Below are 13,256 nucleotides of genomic sequence, written 5' to 3' on the forward strand. Positions count from 1 at the left end.
TATTTTTAGTTGTCCAGCCAATTTCTATTTTTTCAATAGAGATGGGGTCTCGCTCTTGCTCAGGCTGGTCTCGAACTCCTGAGCTCAAACGATCTGCCGGCCTCAGCCTCCCAGAGTGCTAGGATTACAGGCGTGAGCCCCCATGCCCGGCCAACATTACATTTTTGATAGATTTCAAGTTCCATGAGAGCAGGAAGAACGTATATTGTGTTTGACATATATCCAACACCTAGTACTGATACATAAATATTTTTTGAATATGGAAGTAAAAAAGTAAATTTTGGCTGGGCACAGTGGCTCACGCCAATAATCCAAGCACTTTGGAGGGCTGAGGCAGGAGGATCATCTAAGCAATCCAAGTTATATAGGCTTGGAATAAATGTGGGTCATTCCATAGAGGGTCCTGCCCCACACCCAGAAGGAAGAAATCCATGCTCAGAGAGGCCAAGAAGAACCTCGACAGACTGGCCTTGCTGGGTTTCCCTACCCAGTCAATCATATTTCTACATGGCTGTCTATGCTTTGTTGAACCTAAGCATAAAAATGGGCCATTTCCCCTGTATCTCTGGGTTTTCATTCTGAAGACTCCCATGTGCATATTAATGAAATTTGTGTGCCTTTCCTCCAATTAATCTGCCTCTTGTCAGTGATTTTCAGTCAACCTTCAGAGGGCAAAGGGAAGCTTTCCCTTGGCCCCTAAAGGGTATATACCCAGCCAAGTCTCAAACAACATAGCAAGACCCCATCTCTACAGAGAGAGAGAGAGAGAGAGAGAGAGAGAGAGAGAGAGAATCATGCCACAGAGAATCTATAAAGAAGTTGTCTTCTAGGTTCAAAGCCCTGTCTACTGGTCATCTATCAGAGATGCAACTTCCTCAGATGCGCACCACAGGGAGAGGCAAACCCGGGCGCCCGGCGGACTGGACAAGAAGCACCCGAGGAGAAGCAAGTTCAAGACCCCAACTGCACATCATTTCCTGTCAACCCCGAAGTTAGGCTTGTTATTCTCCTGGAACCACTAGGGGGAGCCAAACTTCGCGGCTTCAACACAGCACAGAAAAGAAAGCAACTCACAGTGGAGTATTAGATATTTAATTATTGTATTAATTTAGTTGGCAGCCATCCTCAATTTGGGAATGTCTAACTCTTAGTCCTGATTTTCCTCCTAGCTCTCTAACCCTTCCTTCCTGTCCCCAGCTGCATCCTCTTCCTCTGCTCACCCCTGGGAGTTCTGTCCCAGGCCCACCTCTCCTCCTCCTCTCCCTGATGACCTCACTCCCTCTCCTGGGCCCATCCTCCCAACAGGGATGTATCTCTGGCCCGGCTCTCTTTCTCTGAGCCCTGTGACTATCTCCTCCTGGCTTTCGACAGCCACTCCAAAGACCATGTGGCTTCTGTCCCCCAAACCACCTGCCCTTAGGAGAGTTTCCTGTTTTGGTTAATGGCAATGTCATCTGCCCATCATTCAAGTCAACTTGGGATTCATCCTGACTCCTCTGTCTCCTGAACCCAACTGATGATCAAGTCCTGTGGGTTCTATGTGCAAACCTTCTACCTCCTCTTCTAAGCCAACGTTGCCTGTTACCTGGGTTGTACCACTAGCAGGTCTCCTTGGAGCCATGCTTGTGCTTTTCCATTTCATTGTTTACGTGACGCTCAAAGTGACCTTTTAAAATCAACCTGTTACCATCTTGCTTGAATCCCTGATGGCTTCCCGCTGATCTCAGGATAAGGGCTGAATCTTTAGCATGACCTAGGGCCTTGGGCTCCTGCCTCTGCAGCCTCAGGACACCCCTTCACTGTCCACCCTCTCTTACCCACACGGGACTTGTTGAGTTCTTCAGATTCACTACTCTCCCTTTCCCCCAACCATGTTCTTTCCTCTTTCTGGAATTCTTTCTCTTTGTCTCTGTGTCAGATTTCAGACAAGGTTACATCTCCATGCTCTAAGCTCCAGGCCACCACTTTGAACCACTCCTCTTGGGCCAAATTGCTTTTCAAAGTACATCATTTACACTTGACTGTAAGATTAAGGCAGGAACCATGTCTGCCTTATCATTGCTCTATCCTTGGCATCTAGCACCATGTTTGGCACAAGCAGGTACTCAGTTAATACTGTTTAATGAATTTGGGGGAGTGACAGCATTTGCTCATATCTCTTTAATTAGAAAAGAGGGCAGGGATGAACTGGTAGGCAACTTACAGGGATTGCACACTGTAAAACAGGATTTCTCCCAAAATTCTTTGAAAGAGTTGTCCAATTAAGGGCCTGACCTCCAGCAGCACCCCAGGAGAGCAGATTGATTCAGGGCCATGTGTGGCTACATAACCATGGTAGAAAAAAATGGGGAGGCCCAGACAGCCAACCAGACCACTGTAGTAATTCCTATGGCTATTATACAGGATTCCTGATATAATTAGATCTTATTCTGATGAATCTAATATATTTTTCTATTGCTTTGGTAACAGTACTTGACCTTGTGACTTCTACTTTCAGCAACCCACCAAGAGAGAAAAGTGAGCTCACATAGTCCTGGAGGAACTTCGGAGAGTCTCTCCAAATGGTCATGGGCCGAATCGGCCAGCCAGGGTAGGAGGGGAGGCACAAAGGTGAACAGCTGCCATATGCAGAGTGACTGGATCACAGCCTCACTTTATGAAGACTCTTCCAGAGAGAGGAAAGGAGGGCCCGGTAGAGATGAGAGAATGGATGCGAGAAGCTTTATGGAAGTAAAATCTACAGGACTTGGCCATGATTGAACATGAGGGGTGTCAAAGGCAATTATGGAGGCCAGGACTCCCCAGTGAGAGGCCCTTGGTGGTCCAGAGTAAGACAGAGACTGACCAGCAAGATCTTAGAAGTTTATCTAGGCAACATCATGCTTACAGCATCACCAGAAGAGCCCTATGGATATTGCCCGCGTAATTCAAAGGGATGCATTCTGAACTAGGCTCATTTATATCCAGAAAACCTTTACACCTGAAATATTAGATGGTTTCCTAGCAGTTTCAACTCTCAGCCCCCAGCCTCTTCCATCACCATAACAACCATGTTATGATAAGCAGTGTGGCATTATCCGGAAGGACTTTTTTACCTCTCCTTGCAGATCTAATCTCCCTCTGGTTAGCATTCAACTTCCTACAACACACAGAACCATCCCCTCCCTCTCGCCTCCCCTCCCCCACATCCTAAGCATGAACACATCTCCAGCTGGGTCCTGGCTGTATCCAACACACTTGTATCCTTATAAGTATTGCCTGATTACTGGATCAGGCAAATTCCAAAGTTGCATATATCCTCACAGCAATAAGAATAAAGGTAAAGGCAAGATGTTTAAAGACCAAAACAGATACAGGTGTGGTAAAGCTCAAATCTATTCCTCCCTCTCTGGGAGACCTCAGGAAACTTACCTCTCTGAGACTCAATTTCCTTAATTTCAGTCAAGATATTACCAGTATTATAGCAGTTTTATGAGAATTAAACAAACTTATTCATATAAAGTACTTAACTTAGAGTCTGGCATATAACAAATGCTCAAAATCTATTATGATCACTAGACGGTAAACCCCACAAGGGCAGGGATTCCATCTGCCTCAGTCATTGCTGAGTTGGGGAGTACGTCAGTTCATGGCCCAGGGAGAGGCTCAGTTAGTATTTGTTGAAAGAACGAATAGAGGTTATCACCCTATTTAATAAACTAAGAAATATAGGATGAAAGGAGGGGTAGGCAAAGGGATCTACTTATGTAGAATGAAGAGAAGAAATATTAACCACAGAGCTATCCAAATCCAAGTCACGTAAGCAGAAAGCCAAAGCACGGTTGTCCCCACTTCGGTTGAGGCCACCCTCAACAGTACTATTTTCAGTGTGGGACAATGGAGAAAGTGCTGCCATCGGTAGGCAGAGGAAACATAGAAAGAACAAATTTGGGAGAAATACCCTGTAATAATTTATGTTTTCACGTATTGAATTTGAAATGTCAACCAGTCATTCAGAAAGCTATTGATCAGGCAGGAATACTATTAGTGGCTCTCATGAAATGGGTTCCAAAAGGAGTCAAGGCTGGAAATACAGATAAAGAAGGAAGGTGTGAGGGCTGTGGTTGAAGCCAGCAGAAAGCACAAAGAGAAAAGGAGGTTAAGGAGAAAGCCCTGGAAAACAGCCACTGCAAGCAGATAAAGAGAAGCCATTTCAAAATTAACAACTGGTCCCAATTTCTTGTCTTCATAAATTGTTGGCTTCAGTTGTAGGGAAGAGAAATCAGAGAGGTCTGTTCAGTTGATCAGAATTATGTGAGGAACAGGAGAATAGTAACTTTCAGCCACTCTGCATCCCAGCAAAATGAACCACTGAAATGTCATCACTCACTGTACCTGAGAGCATATATCTCTTCCTCATTTTGTGGCACCGATCTGCTTTAATCTTGGCCACCGAGAGTAAATAGGCCCCAGAAGCATCACATCCGGCTTCCGATAAGATGTTCCAGTAGTGAGTGAGGTGCAGCCTCGTCCAGAAGCTTGGGCTTTGGATTCTTGACATAAAGTCTGTGATACTTGTGACACAATGTATTAATACACAGAATTTTACTACTTCATGCCTTGAAGGAAGCTCTTCTTCTATTTACATTTCATTAGCCTATTGCATAAACTTCTTACCTAACAAGACTTTGGTAGGTCACCAGATAAGTATGAGCCTTTCCCTCTTCAGCAGTCAAAGCCAATTCTGCTCATCTGTGCAGGGGCCCCCGCCTCTGGGCAGGCTCCCCGGGTCTGCCAGGCAGAGCTGGCCCCTCCCTCGTCTGTGCCGCATAGCTCACTGTGCCACTGCTCTAGTGAGGCATTTACCACCACGTATAGAAATTCTCTGGCTCTGCATCTTTCCGCACTAGAAGGAAAGCACCTGAGGGCTTTGGGGCTCTATCTATTCACTTCTGCACCCTCAGGGCCTGGCACAGTGTGGGAGACAGAGTGGGTCATAAGAAGATGTTTGCTGAATTAATGCATAGGAGGGAAAGAAGGAAGAGGCAGGGAAGGAAGGGGGGGTGGAGGGAAGAGAAGTTGTATAGGGAAAAGAAGGGGATGGAAGGGAAGAAGATAGAAGGGTTTAGCAAGAGAACATGGCCAATCCTTTACCCTTTTCCAACTCTCCAGAATGCCACTTAACTCTGAGAGGAATCCACGTGGTGTGAAAAGAGGACACAAACACTGCAGCACCAGACAGATCCAATGGAGCAACCCTGGGGATCCGCCAACCACAGAGTCGATGCAAGGTGATGTCCCATCCGAATGAATGAGTGGGTGGTTGAATGAATAAATGAATGAATACATCTTGCTCAATGAAACCATGGGTATCTAAACAGCACTGACAAAAGGAAAAGCTAAATCTGCCTAAATACAATGATAGAAAAATGGTGAGACTTACCTAGGGCTTGAGAGAAAGCTGCACAACCCCCTCCAGCACCCGCTCATTTTCATATGCCACGGCAATTCTTGATACACTCTCCAGAAAGTGGTTTGCCACTGGAAGTATCTCATCAAGATTTGGTGAAAATGTGTTTTCTTGTGATTCGCTGGGTTCTGAAATGCATATGGACTGCTTTCTCTGACCGGAGTGTCTACACCTATTTAAAAATCAATCACAGTTTAATGCATCTGGCTTTTTAGTATATGAAAATGCTATAGCAAAAATGTGACTGCTCTGTGGCCATCATTAATGAAATAAAAGTCAAGGTTGCTGGAAAAAATGTATCGTATACATCAGTCTGAATTTACCAAAGAAATAGCTATAGTTATGATCACTGATCTAGAATTTGAGGAGTTTGTAACCAAATTGATTTTTCATGCTGAGTCCTCCCCCTCCCCCAAGGAAATAGCTGTAACCTATTTTTCTGTTTTCATTTTTTTTCTTTTTTAGCAACCTGAGATGCTCCAAAATTCTATTTTAAATATACACTATGGTTGCTGCTTAAACAAGCACTTTCAAATATTTGAGGGTGTACGTTTTGGAGAAGTTAATCCATGGCCTGGATCTCATACAGGCCAAGGGGTAGCTGAGCAAACAAATGGCAAATCTGATGTTGGAGCCGGAATTACCGTATCTTCATTTCCAAAGAGAAATGGTTCCAACAGATCATGCTACCCAGACATAAGCTTCTCAAAGACAGAAGGGTTTTGTTTCATTAAAACCTGGTGACATCTATCCTTGAAAACTAAACTATTAATAGAAATATTTTAAAATATTCTGCAAGATGAATGGAGCACACAGCTAGATGGCGCCCCAAGCCCAGCTCTTCATAAGAACTGTAATAAAAGGGAAGCCCAGTGTGCATTTCCACTGAAATGATTTCCAGGTCACCCGCCCATTTGGACAGACTCTGAGCTATCTGGTCTAAAGCGTGCAGATATGCCCAGGCAGCAAGCGCAGTGCTCACGAGACTCATGGAAGAAAAAGAAAACTCCTCCTCCACTGTGTGTGGCAAAGGTATGCTTGTGGGTAGTAAATTGGGAAAGTGGGGTGCAGAATGGGGGAGAAAAAGAACTGGGGCAAATATTACCCTGAGTCCAAGATTTGAAGTGTTAAAGTGTATGAAACATTTTCATAGGCTGGGCATGGTGGCTCACGCCTGTAATCCTAGCACTTTGGGAGGCCGAGACAGGAGGATCGCTTGAGGTCAGGAGTTCAAGACCAGCCTGAGCAAGAGCAAGACCCCATCTCTACAAAAAATAGAAAAATTATCCAGGTATGGTGGCACACACCGATAGTCCCAGCCACTTGGGAGGCTGACGCAGGAGGATCGCTTGAGCCCAGGAGTTTGAATTGCAGTGAGCTATGATTGTGCCACTGGGTGACAGAGCGAGATCCAGTCTCCAAAAAAAAAAAAAAAACTCACAGAAAATATTGCACTTAATTTTGTCTTTTTACAAAATAAGCTCATGAAGAGGATATGGATATGAATCCCCATATGACCAACGAAGCTACTTAGCTACTTAAAATCAGAGAGACCAGGTGACTTACCCCCGTCAGCATGTGACCAGTAACTGGAGAAGCAGCATTCAAACCTTCCGCTCTAACTCCAGTGCTCCTCCAAGTACACATGAGATGTGTGAGGAATGGTTTGACCCCAGCATCATCTTTGCACACACAGTGCAGCACGGTTCTCATTGACAGACTTAATGGCTGATGCTCCTGCAGTGTTGTTGTGACACGTGGTGGGCTAAATTATGCTGCACTGACAAACAACCCCAAAATCCCAGTGCCCTAAAAGAGCAAAGGTTGATTATGTCCACCACAGGATTGGAGACCGGGGACTCCAATCCAGGCCTCCTGAATGCAGGACTCACAGAGCAGCTGTCATCCTGAACGTTTCCAGTGGCCGCTTAGTCACAGGGCCCCACCCGACAAGGGGGCCAGGAAGTGTTTCTCATGGTGAAGGAGGCACTGGGCTCAAAGGGCCACCGCAAGTGCTTATCATAGTGCCACATGCTATATCTTACATGAACTAGCATTTTTAATACTCTTGAGGCAAGTTGCTATAATATTATCCCTATTTTGCAGGTGAGAAACTGAGTCTTAGGGAGGTAAGCATCTTGCACAAGATCACACCTTAGCAGTGTGACACAGTTCTGTCAGACTCCAAAGCCATCACTCTTAACAATAAATCATTTCTAGCAGATTCCGTGGTGATTTCTGGGAGGAGGGAAGGTAGACTCTGTTTGCCAAACAGCATGCAGACCTGAGAGTGAGCTGAAGACAGGGCAAAATGAGGCCACTCCCGTTCCATGACCAAGACGTCATATGCAGGTGGCTTGTGCCTCTTCTCCTGTGCTCAGCCCACCAGCTCCTGATTCTATTGCAGGCAGATGTTAGAGGCTGAAGTTGGGTACGGACTCTCAAAGCAATAGAGATGGAGGCCTCGAGAAATGGCAGGCCCAAAAAGCCAGCAGCCAGAAATAGCTGTGCATTCATTCAGCAAACATCTATTGAGTGAAATTGGAGTGGGTCCCAGGGAACGCAGACCTGCCTGAGGGTGTCTGATGAACAGAATAATCCTTAGGCCGACAGAATTCAACATCACCAGTTGATTTGCATGGGCCATCCTGGGAAAGGTGATGGGTAGGAGGCCCCAGAGAAGAAAGTGAGGAAAATGAAGAGGATGTCGATAGTGGCTAACATTTCTTGAGACTTTACTATGGGTCAGGCACTGTTCTAAGTGCTTTATAGGAGTTACTTCATTGATGCTCACAAGTAACAATGCTATGAGGTTGGTACATTTTATTTTATAAATGAGGGATCTGGGACACAGAGTGGTAAATAATGTGGCCAAAGTCACCACCTAGCAAGAGGGAAAGCCAGGGCTCACCCCAGTCTGGCATCAGGATCCCACTTTTAATCATCATGCTATATTGACTCCTTCCACTCAACAGAGATGGAAAAAAAAGGGGCTTCACTGGATTTGGGGGGAGGTTTTATGGGGTATAGGGTTACAAGAAGAAATGGAAAGGGCTCCCTGAGAGCCTGCAAAGGGTGGGGTTTGGGGGAAAAGGGAATGCAGTGGTGCTCAGATCTCCCAGGAGATGCTTTCCCCCACTTCTGATGGAACCAGCATCTTGAGGTCTGGCTGCTTTGGGACCAAAGGAGAGGAAGGGACCCTTGGCGTGAAGTCTGGTTTTCTCTCAGCAAACAACACCAACAGGGCAGTTGGGAGGCATCCTTGTTTGTAATAAGAAACCAGAAGAGACTTTCTGGTAACTAAAGCCAACAAACAGATGGGTGAGCACATATGACACTGCCGGGGACTCCCAGGAACACCTGGAGCAGGTGAGGATGTTCCAAGGGGCTGGTGGGAAATGACCTACCCTAGTCTGAGGATGCTCTGGTTGCACGAGAAATAAGAGAAATAATTTATATTTATATTTATATTTATAATTTATATGGCACAGTGAAAGCACTGAAAAAAAAATGTGGCTATCATGACCAGTAGACACAGAAAGAATATAAGATGAAACAATCCTCAATCTAAGTAAGAAAAAGGGAAAGACCCATGATCTTTCTAGGTCAGCCAATTTTTAGTAGGCGTAATCTCGGTTACAAATTGAATATAATACTAGACACTTCAAAGGCAAGAAGCATGCAGATCGATGTCACTAAGAGAGACCAGCTTGCCTCAGAGTGATTGACTGGTATGACATTTGGACAAAAGAGTCAAAAAATAGCCCTCTACAGAAAAAAAAATTATAATGGACTCAAGTACTGTAGCCCTGGTTTTTAGACCTTGTTCATCCTTGTGGGATGGCCTTCTCATGCCCAGGGCACATGGAGGTGAGCTATTGCTATTACAATTCCTGATTCCTCTAGCAAAGACTAGTACTCACAGCCTCATTCTGCAGCATACAACTCTTTTTTCCTGGCAATAGCAAATATTGTCAACAGTGCTTTTTTTTGGGCTCACAGCTCAGCGAAGGGATGCAATGTGTACCCACAATTTTAACAGCCGCACCATGACCCTTTAGCAGGAAATGGAGAAATTGAATGCGTTGCAAACCATCATACAGCAAGTGAACAGAAGAACCTACATTAAATCTAAGAGCATCCCCACTCCTAGGCCCGCTCTCTCCTCCACATCGCATAACTTAAGAGAGAGTGGGAATGATTACAATGTAGGAGAGAAACAGTAAAAAGGATTTATCCTTTTAAAAATGAAAGTAGAAGAGAACATAGTAAATTTAACGGGAAATTTGCACAGAGCTTGGACTCTTGCCAGAGGCTACTTAAAGATGTTCCGAGTCCTTAGACCTGAAGTGCTCTGTGTAATTGTCACGGAGTGCTCTGCTTCTAGGTCTCGTGTTTGTGATTTCCAAGGTCTCTAGGATGCAGACCTGCAGTCCTTGTCAGAAAGGGATAAGAATTTGATTTCAGAATTCGGGTAGAGATCTCTCACTCCTACCCAGTATCCACTTGGGGAAGTTCTGTCACTCTTCTTTGTTAGCGACAGAATCCCACCTTGGTTCAGGGTAGCAGTGTACATAGCTGAAACCTCTATTCCCAGCTTCCCTTGCACCTAGCTGTGGCCAAGTAATGAGGCTCTGGGTCAAAGAGACATAAGTAGAAATGGTGCTGTGAAACTTCTGGGAAAGTTCCTTAAACGGAATTGCTAAGCTCTTCTTCCTTCCTGTGGCCTGAAATGTGATGGCTGGAGCTCCAGCAGCCATAAGCATGGGGTGCCCTCGAGAATGCAAGCCAGTGTAGGCAATCAGGGACACAGAAGGAGCTGGGTCCCAGGTGACTTTGTGGGGCCAACAGAGCAGCCCAGAAGTCTGTTATAGGAGAGAATAAACCCTGGGGAGTTCAGTCACTGAAGTCGGGTCTCAGTTACTCATAGTCAAATACAAGTCCTAACATATAACCATTTCCATACGTGTTTATGGATTTACTCCTACGTGAAAAATCCCAGCTATGAGCTTTCCCTTGTACGTGACTCCTCCCCGCCCCTAACGGGCAGGTGTGCTCGCAGCGTCAAGCTTTGCTTACCAAGGAGCTTGTGCTCCACAGCGTTTCGTAGGGACTGGTGCTGGAAGTACAGGAGCCCATTGGGCTTCTCCTGGACCCACTGTTTGGTGGCGTTGCGGAAGGCAGCCCAGTGCAGTGCGGTCACTTTGTAATGATTCCTGTAGCCCAGCATGTCCAAAAGCTGGAGTAGCTCATCCTCGGCCAACCCGCAGTGCGAGATACACAATAAGCACAGAGCGTTGGCCACCCAGCCATCCAGCCCTGCATAGACATGATGGTGACAAAAATAATAGCTAACATGAGCCAGATATCATTCTGAATGTTTTATATGATTAAACAATTTATTTCTTTCAGTGTTTATAGGTAAACACTGTAACTGCCCCTGTCTTACAAATGAGGAAAGTGGAGCATGGAGAAGTTAAATAACTTACCTACGGTCACACTGCAGTAAACACAGAACTGGGATTTGAACCCAGACAGCCTAGCTCCACAGTCCACACTGTTAGCCATAAGTTACCATCCATATTGTCACAACGAATACATGCAGAGCTATGGCTGCACCCTGGCAAGCTTGCCGATTATTACACTGAACATTTCTGCTGCGTAGTCTTTACTGAGGTTTTCAAATACCTAATTTGCACTTAGGTAGCAGTGGTTTTGTGTGGGATTGTTCTTCTGTGATGTGTGGCAGGCTGGCACTTGAGCCAGCTCTTCGTTACTCACCTGACCCCCCTTAGATTTCCTATCACAGCTGGGTTTCCCGCTGGCTCCATGATTAACCAACTATAAAAAGATCCTTCCGACCATTAGGGAAACGACAACACAGTCTACCATTCTAAATTTATATCCTGTGCTAGGATTGGAGGACGAGCCCAAATTACCTACTATCTTTAAGCATAGGCAGAGCTGTCCTGCCCCAGCTGTATACGCATCCCCTGAGGTTGATTTCAGCTTAACCAAGCTCTTCCTGTGCCTGGGCCCCAGTGGGGTGGCTGGGCAGTACTGGGGGTGGAGCAGTGTCTGGGGAAAGGAGACCTGGGCTTTTCCTGCACAGTCCTGGAGGTGGAGAGTAGCACAGCCATGGGCCACTTTGCCTGAGTGACTCTTCCAGGGACACAGGACCTTGTTTCCAACTCCTTGAAGGTGGGGGAGAGCACACTAATTTTGAAGTCAGTTTTCTTTACATAAATGCAAACTCTAGAGTGAAAAATGGGGCAGGAAAGCATGTTGTAGTATAAATCCACGTGGCTTTCCTTCCAGGGATTCTCCACTTCCCTCTCCTCACCCCCATTTCCCCATCCCTGCCCCATTCCAATCCACTGCCTGTAAGAGAAGACTGTTACAGCAGAAACAAAGAAAGAAAAACTCAAGTTTCAAAATAGACATTTGAGGCTCAGAGCAGAGACAATGGCTTGAGAGAACAAACTTTGACTCTCAAAAGCCTGATTGCTGAATGTCATAAAATAAATTCCTGACCAACTCATGGGATAAATCTTTTACCACAAACAACTGACTCATACAATTACAGGATGGTCTAAAGAGGACTTTTTTTCCCCACCCAGGAGGAAAGGAGATTTTGCTGAATTGAGAATGGTACAGGAGAGTTAGAGAAGAGAACAAGACTCAAGAAAAGCACAGAAGTTGGCTGAGGAGAGGGGCCCCCTCAGGTAGGATGAGAAACTGAGTCAGCAGGTGGCAGCAAAGATCGTGCAACCCGAGAACAAATAGGAACTTGGGTATCCTAGAGGAAGCCAAAAATGGAGAGACATCAATATCCATGGACCGGCCAGGTATGGACTATAATCCCAGCACTTTGAGAGGCTGAGGCGGGAGGATTGCTTGAGGCCTGGAGTTCAAGACCAGCCTGAGCAACACAGCAAGACCCCATCTCTACAAAAAATAAAAAAGAATAATAAAAAATAAAATAAATATCTATGGACCATCTGGGACTATGTCATCTTGGCAGAAGACAGCAGGGACAGATGACAATCAAGGATACCCACACTCAGGCCTTCGGATCTAAGTGCAACCCAAGGGAGACATGGGAAAGACACAAATCCCCACTTGACTAAAAAACTCCTGAGTTGACAGAATTAACCTGAATTGACTGAATTAGGTTTCTGCCATCGGTAGCACTGTAAAGTCAAAAGAGAGATGAAATTGAGTTATAAAAATAATAAAGGTCCATTTCTTAGATTCCTGAAAAATGTGAACTGACATTTGTGTCTAACACAGTTCTTCAGTCAACACAGCTTTCTATGTAGAGTTGTCAAATTTAGCAAATTAAAATACAGGACACCCAGTTAAGTTTGAATTTCAGATAAACAACTAATTAATGTTTAGTATGAATATGTCCTATGCAATATTTGAGATATACTTATACTGAGAATTATTTGATGTTTATCTGCAATTCAAATAATTTTTAGTATAAGTGTGTCCCATACAATAACTAGGACATAATTCTACTAAAAGACAATTTGTTATTTATCTGAAATTCAAATTTAACTGGGCATCCTGTATTTTCTTCGACAACTCTATCCCTAGTGCCTCCTCCCCTGGGGTGGGAGTCTACCACACATCCTTCTCCTTGTAGACTCCCACCAAGCTGTCAACACTGGCCAAGACCTACCTTCCCCCGAAGACACAGTTCCAGAATTTTCCTTTTTTGGTTTAAGAGTCCAACTATAGTCTTCAATCCAGCGTTTCAGGATCAATTCCCAGAGCTCCTGAATAGAGACCACTTCCAAGT

General features: G+C 45.1%; 1 protein-coding gene across 1 annotated transcript in view; it reads right to left on the minus strand.

Moving 5' to 3' along the window:
- Positions 1-13,256, minus strand: part of LOC105815111 (tetratricopeptide repeat protein GNN-like) — a 64,051-nt gene that overhangs the window by 30,787 nt on the left and 20,008 nt on the right. The window contains 4 exon segments of the mRNA XM_012650247.1: positions 4,363-4,553; positions 5,423-5,621; positions 10,529-10,768; positions 13,137-13,254. Of these exon segments, the coding sequence (XP_012505701.1) occupies positions 4,363-4,553; positions 5,423-5,621; positions 10,529-10,768; positions 13,137-13,254 (748 nt within the window).

This window comes from Propithecus coquereli, unplaced genomic scaffold (genome assembly GCF_000956105.1).
Source record: "Propithecus coquereli isolate 6110/MARCELLA unplaced genomic scaffold, Pcoq_1.0 Scaffold316, whole genome shotgun sequence".
Lineage (NCBI taxonomy): Eukaryota > Metazoa > Chordata > Mammalia > Primates > Indriidae > Propithecus > Propithecus coquereli.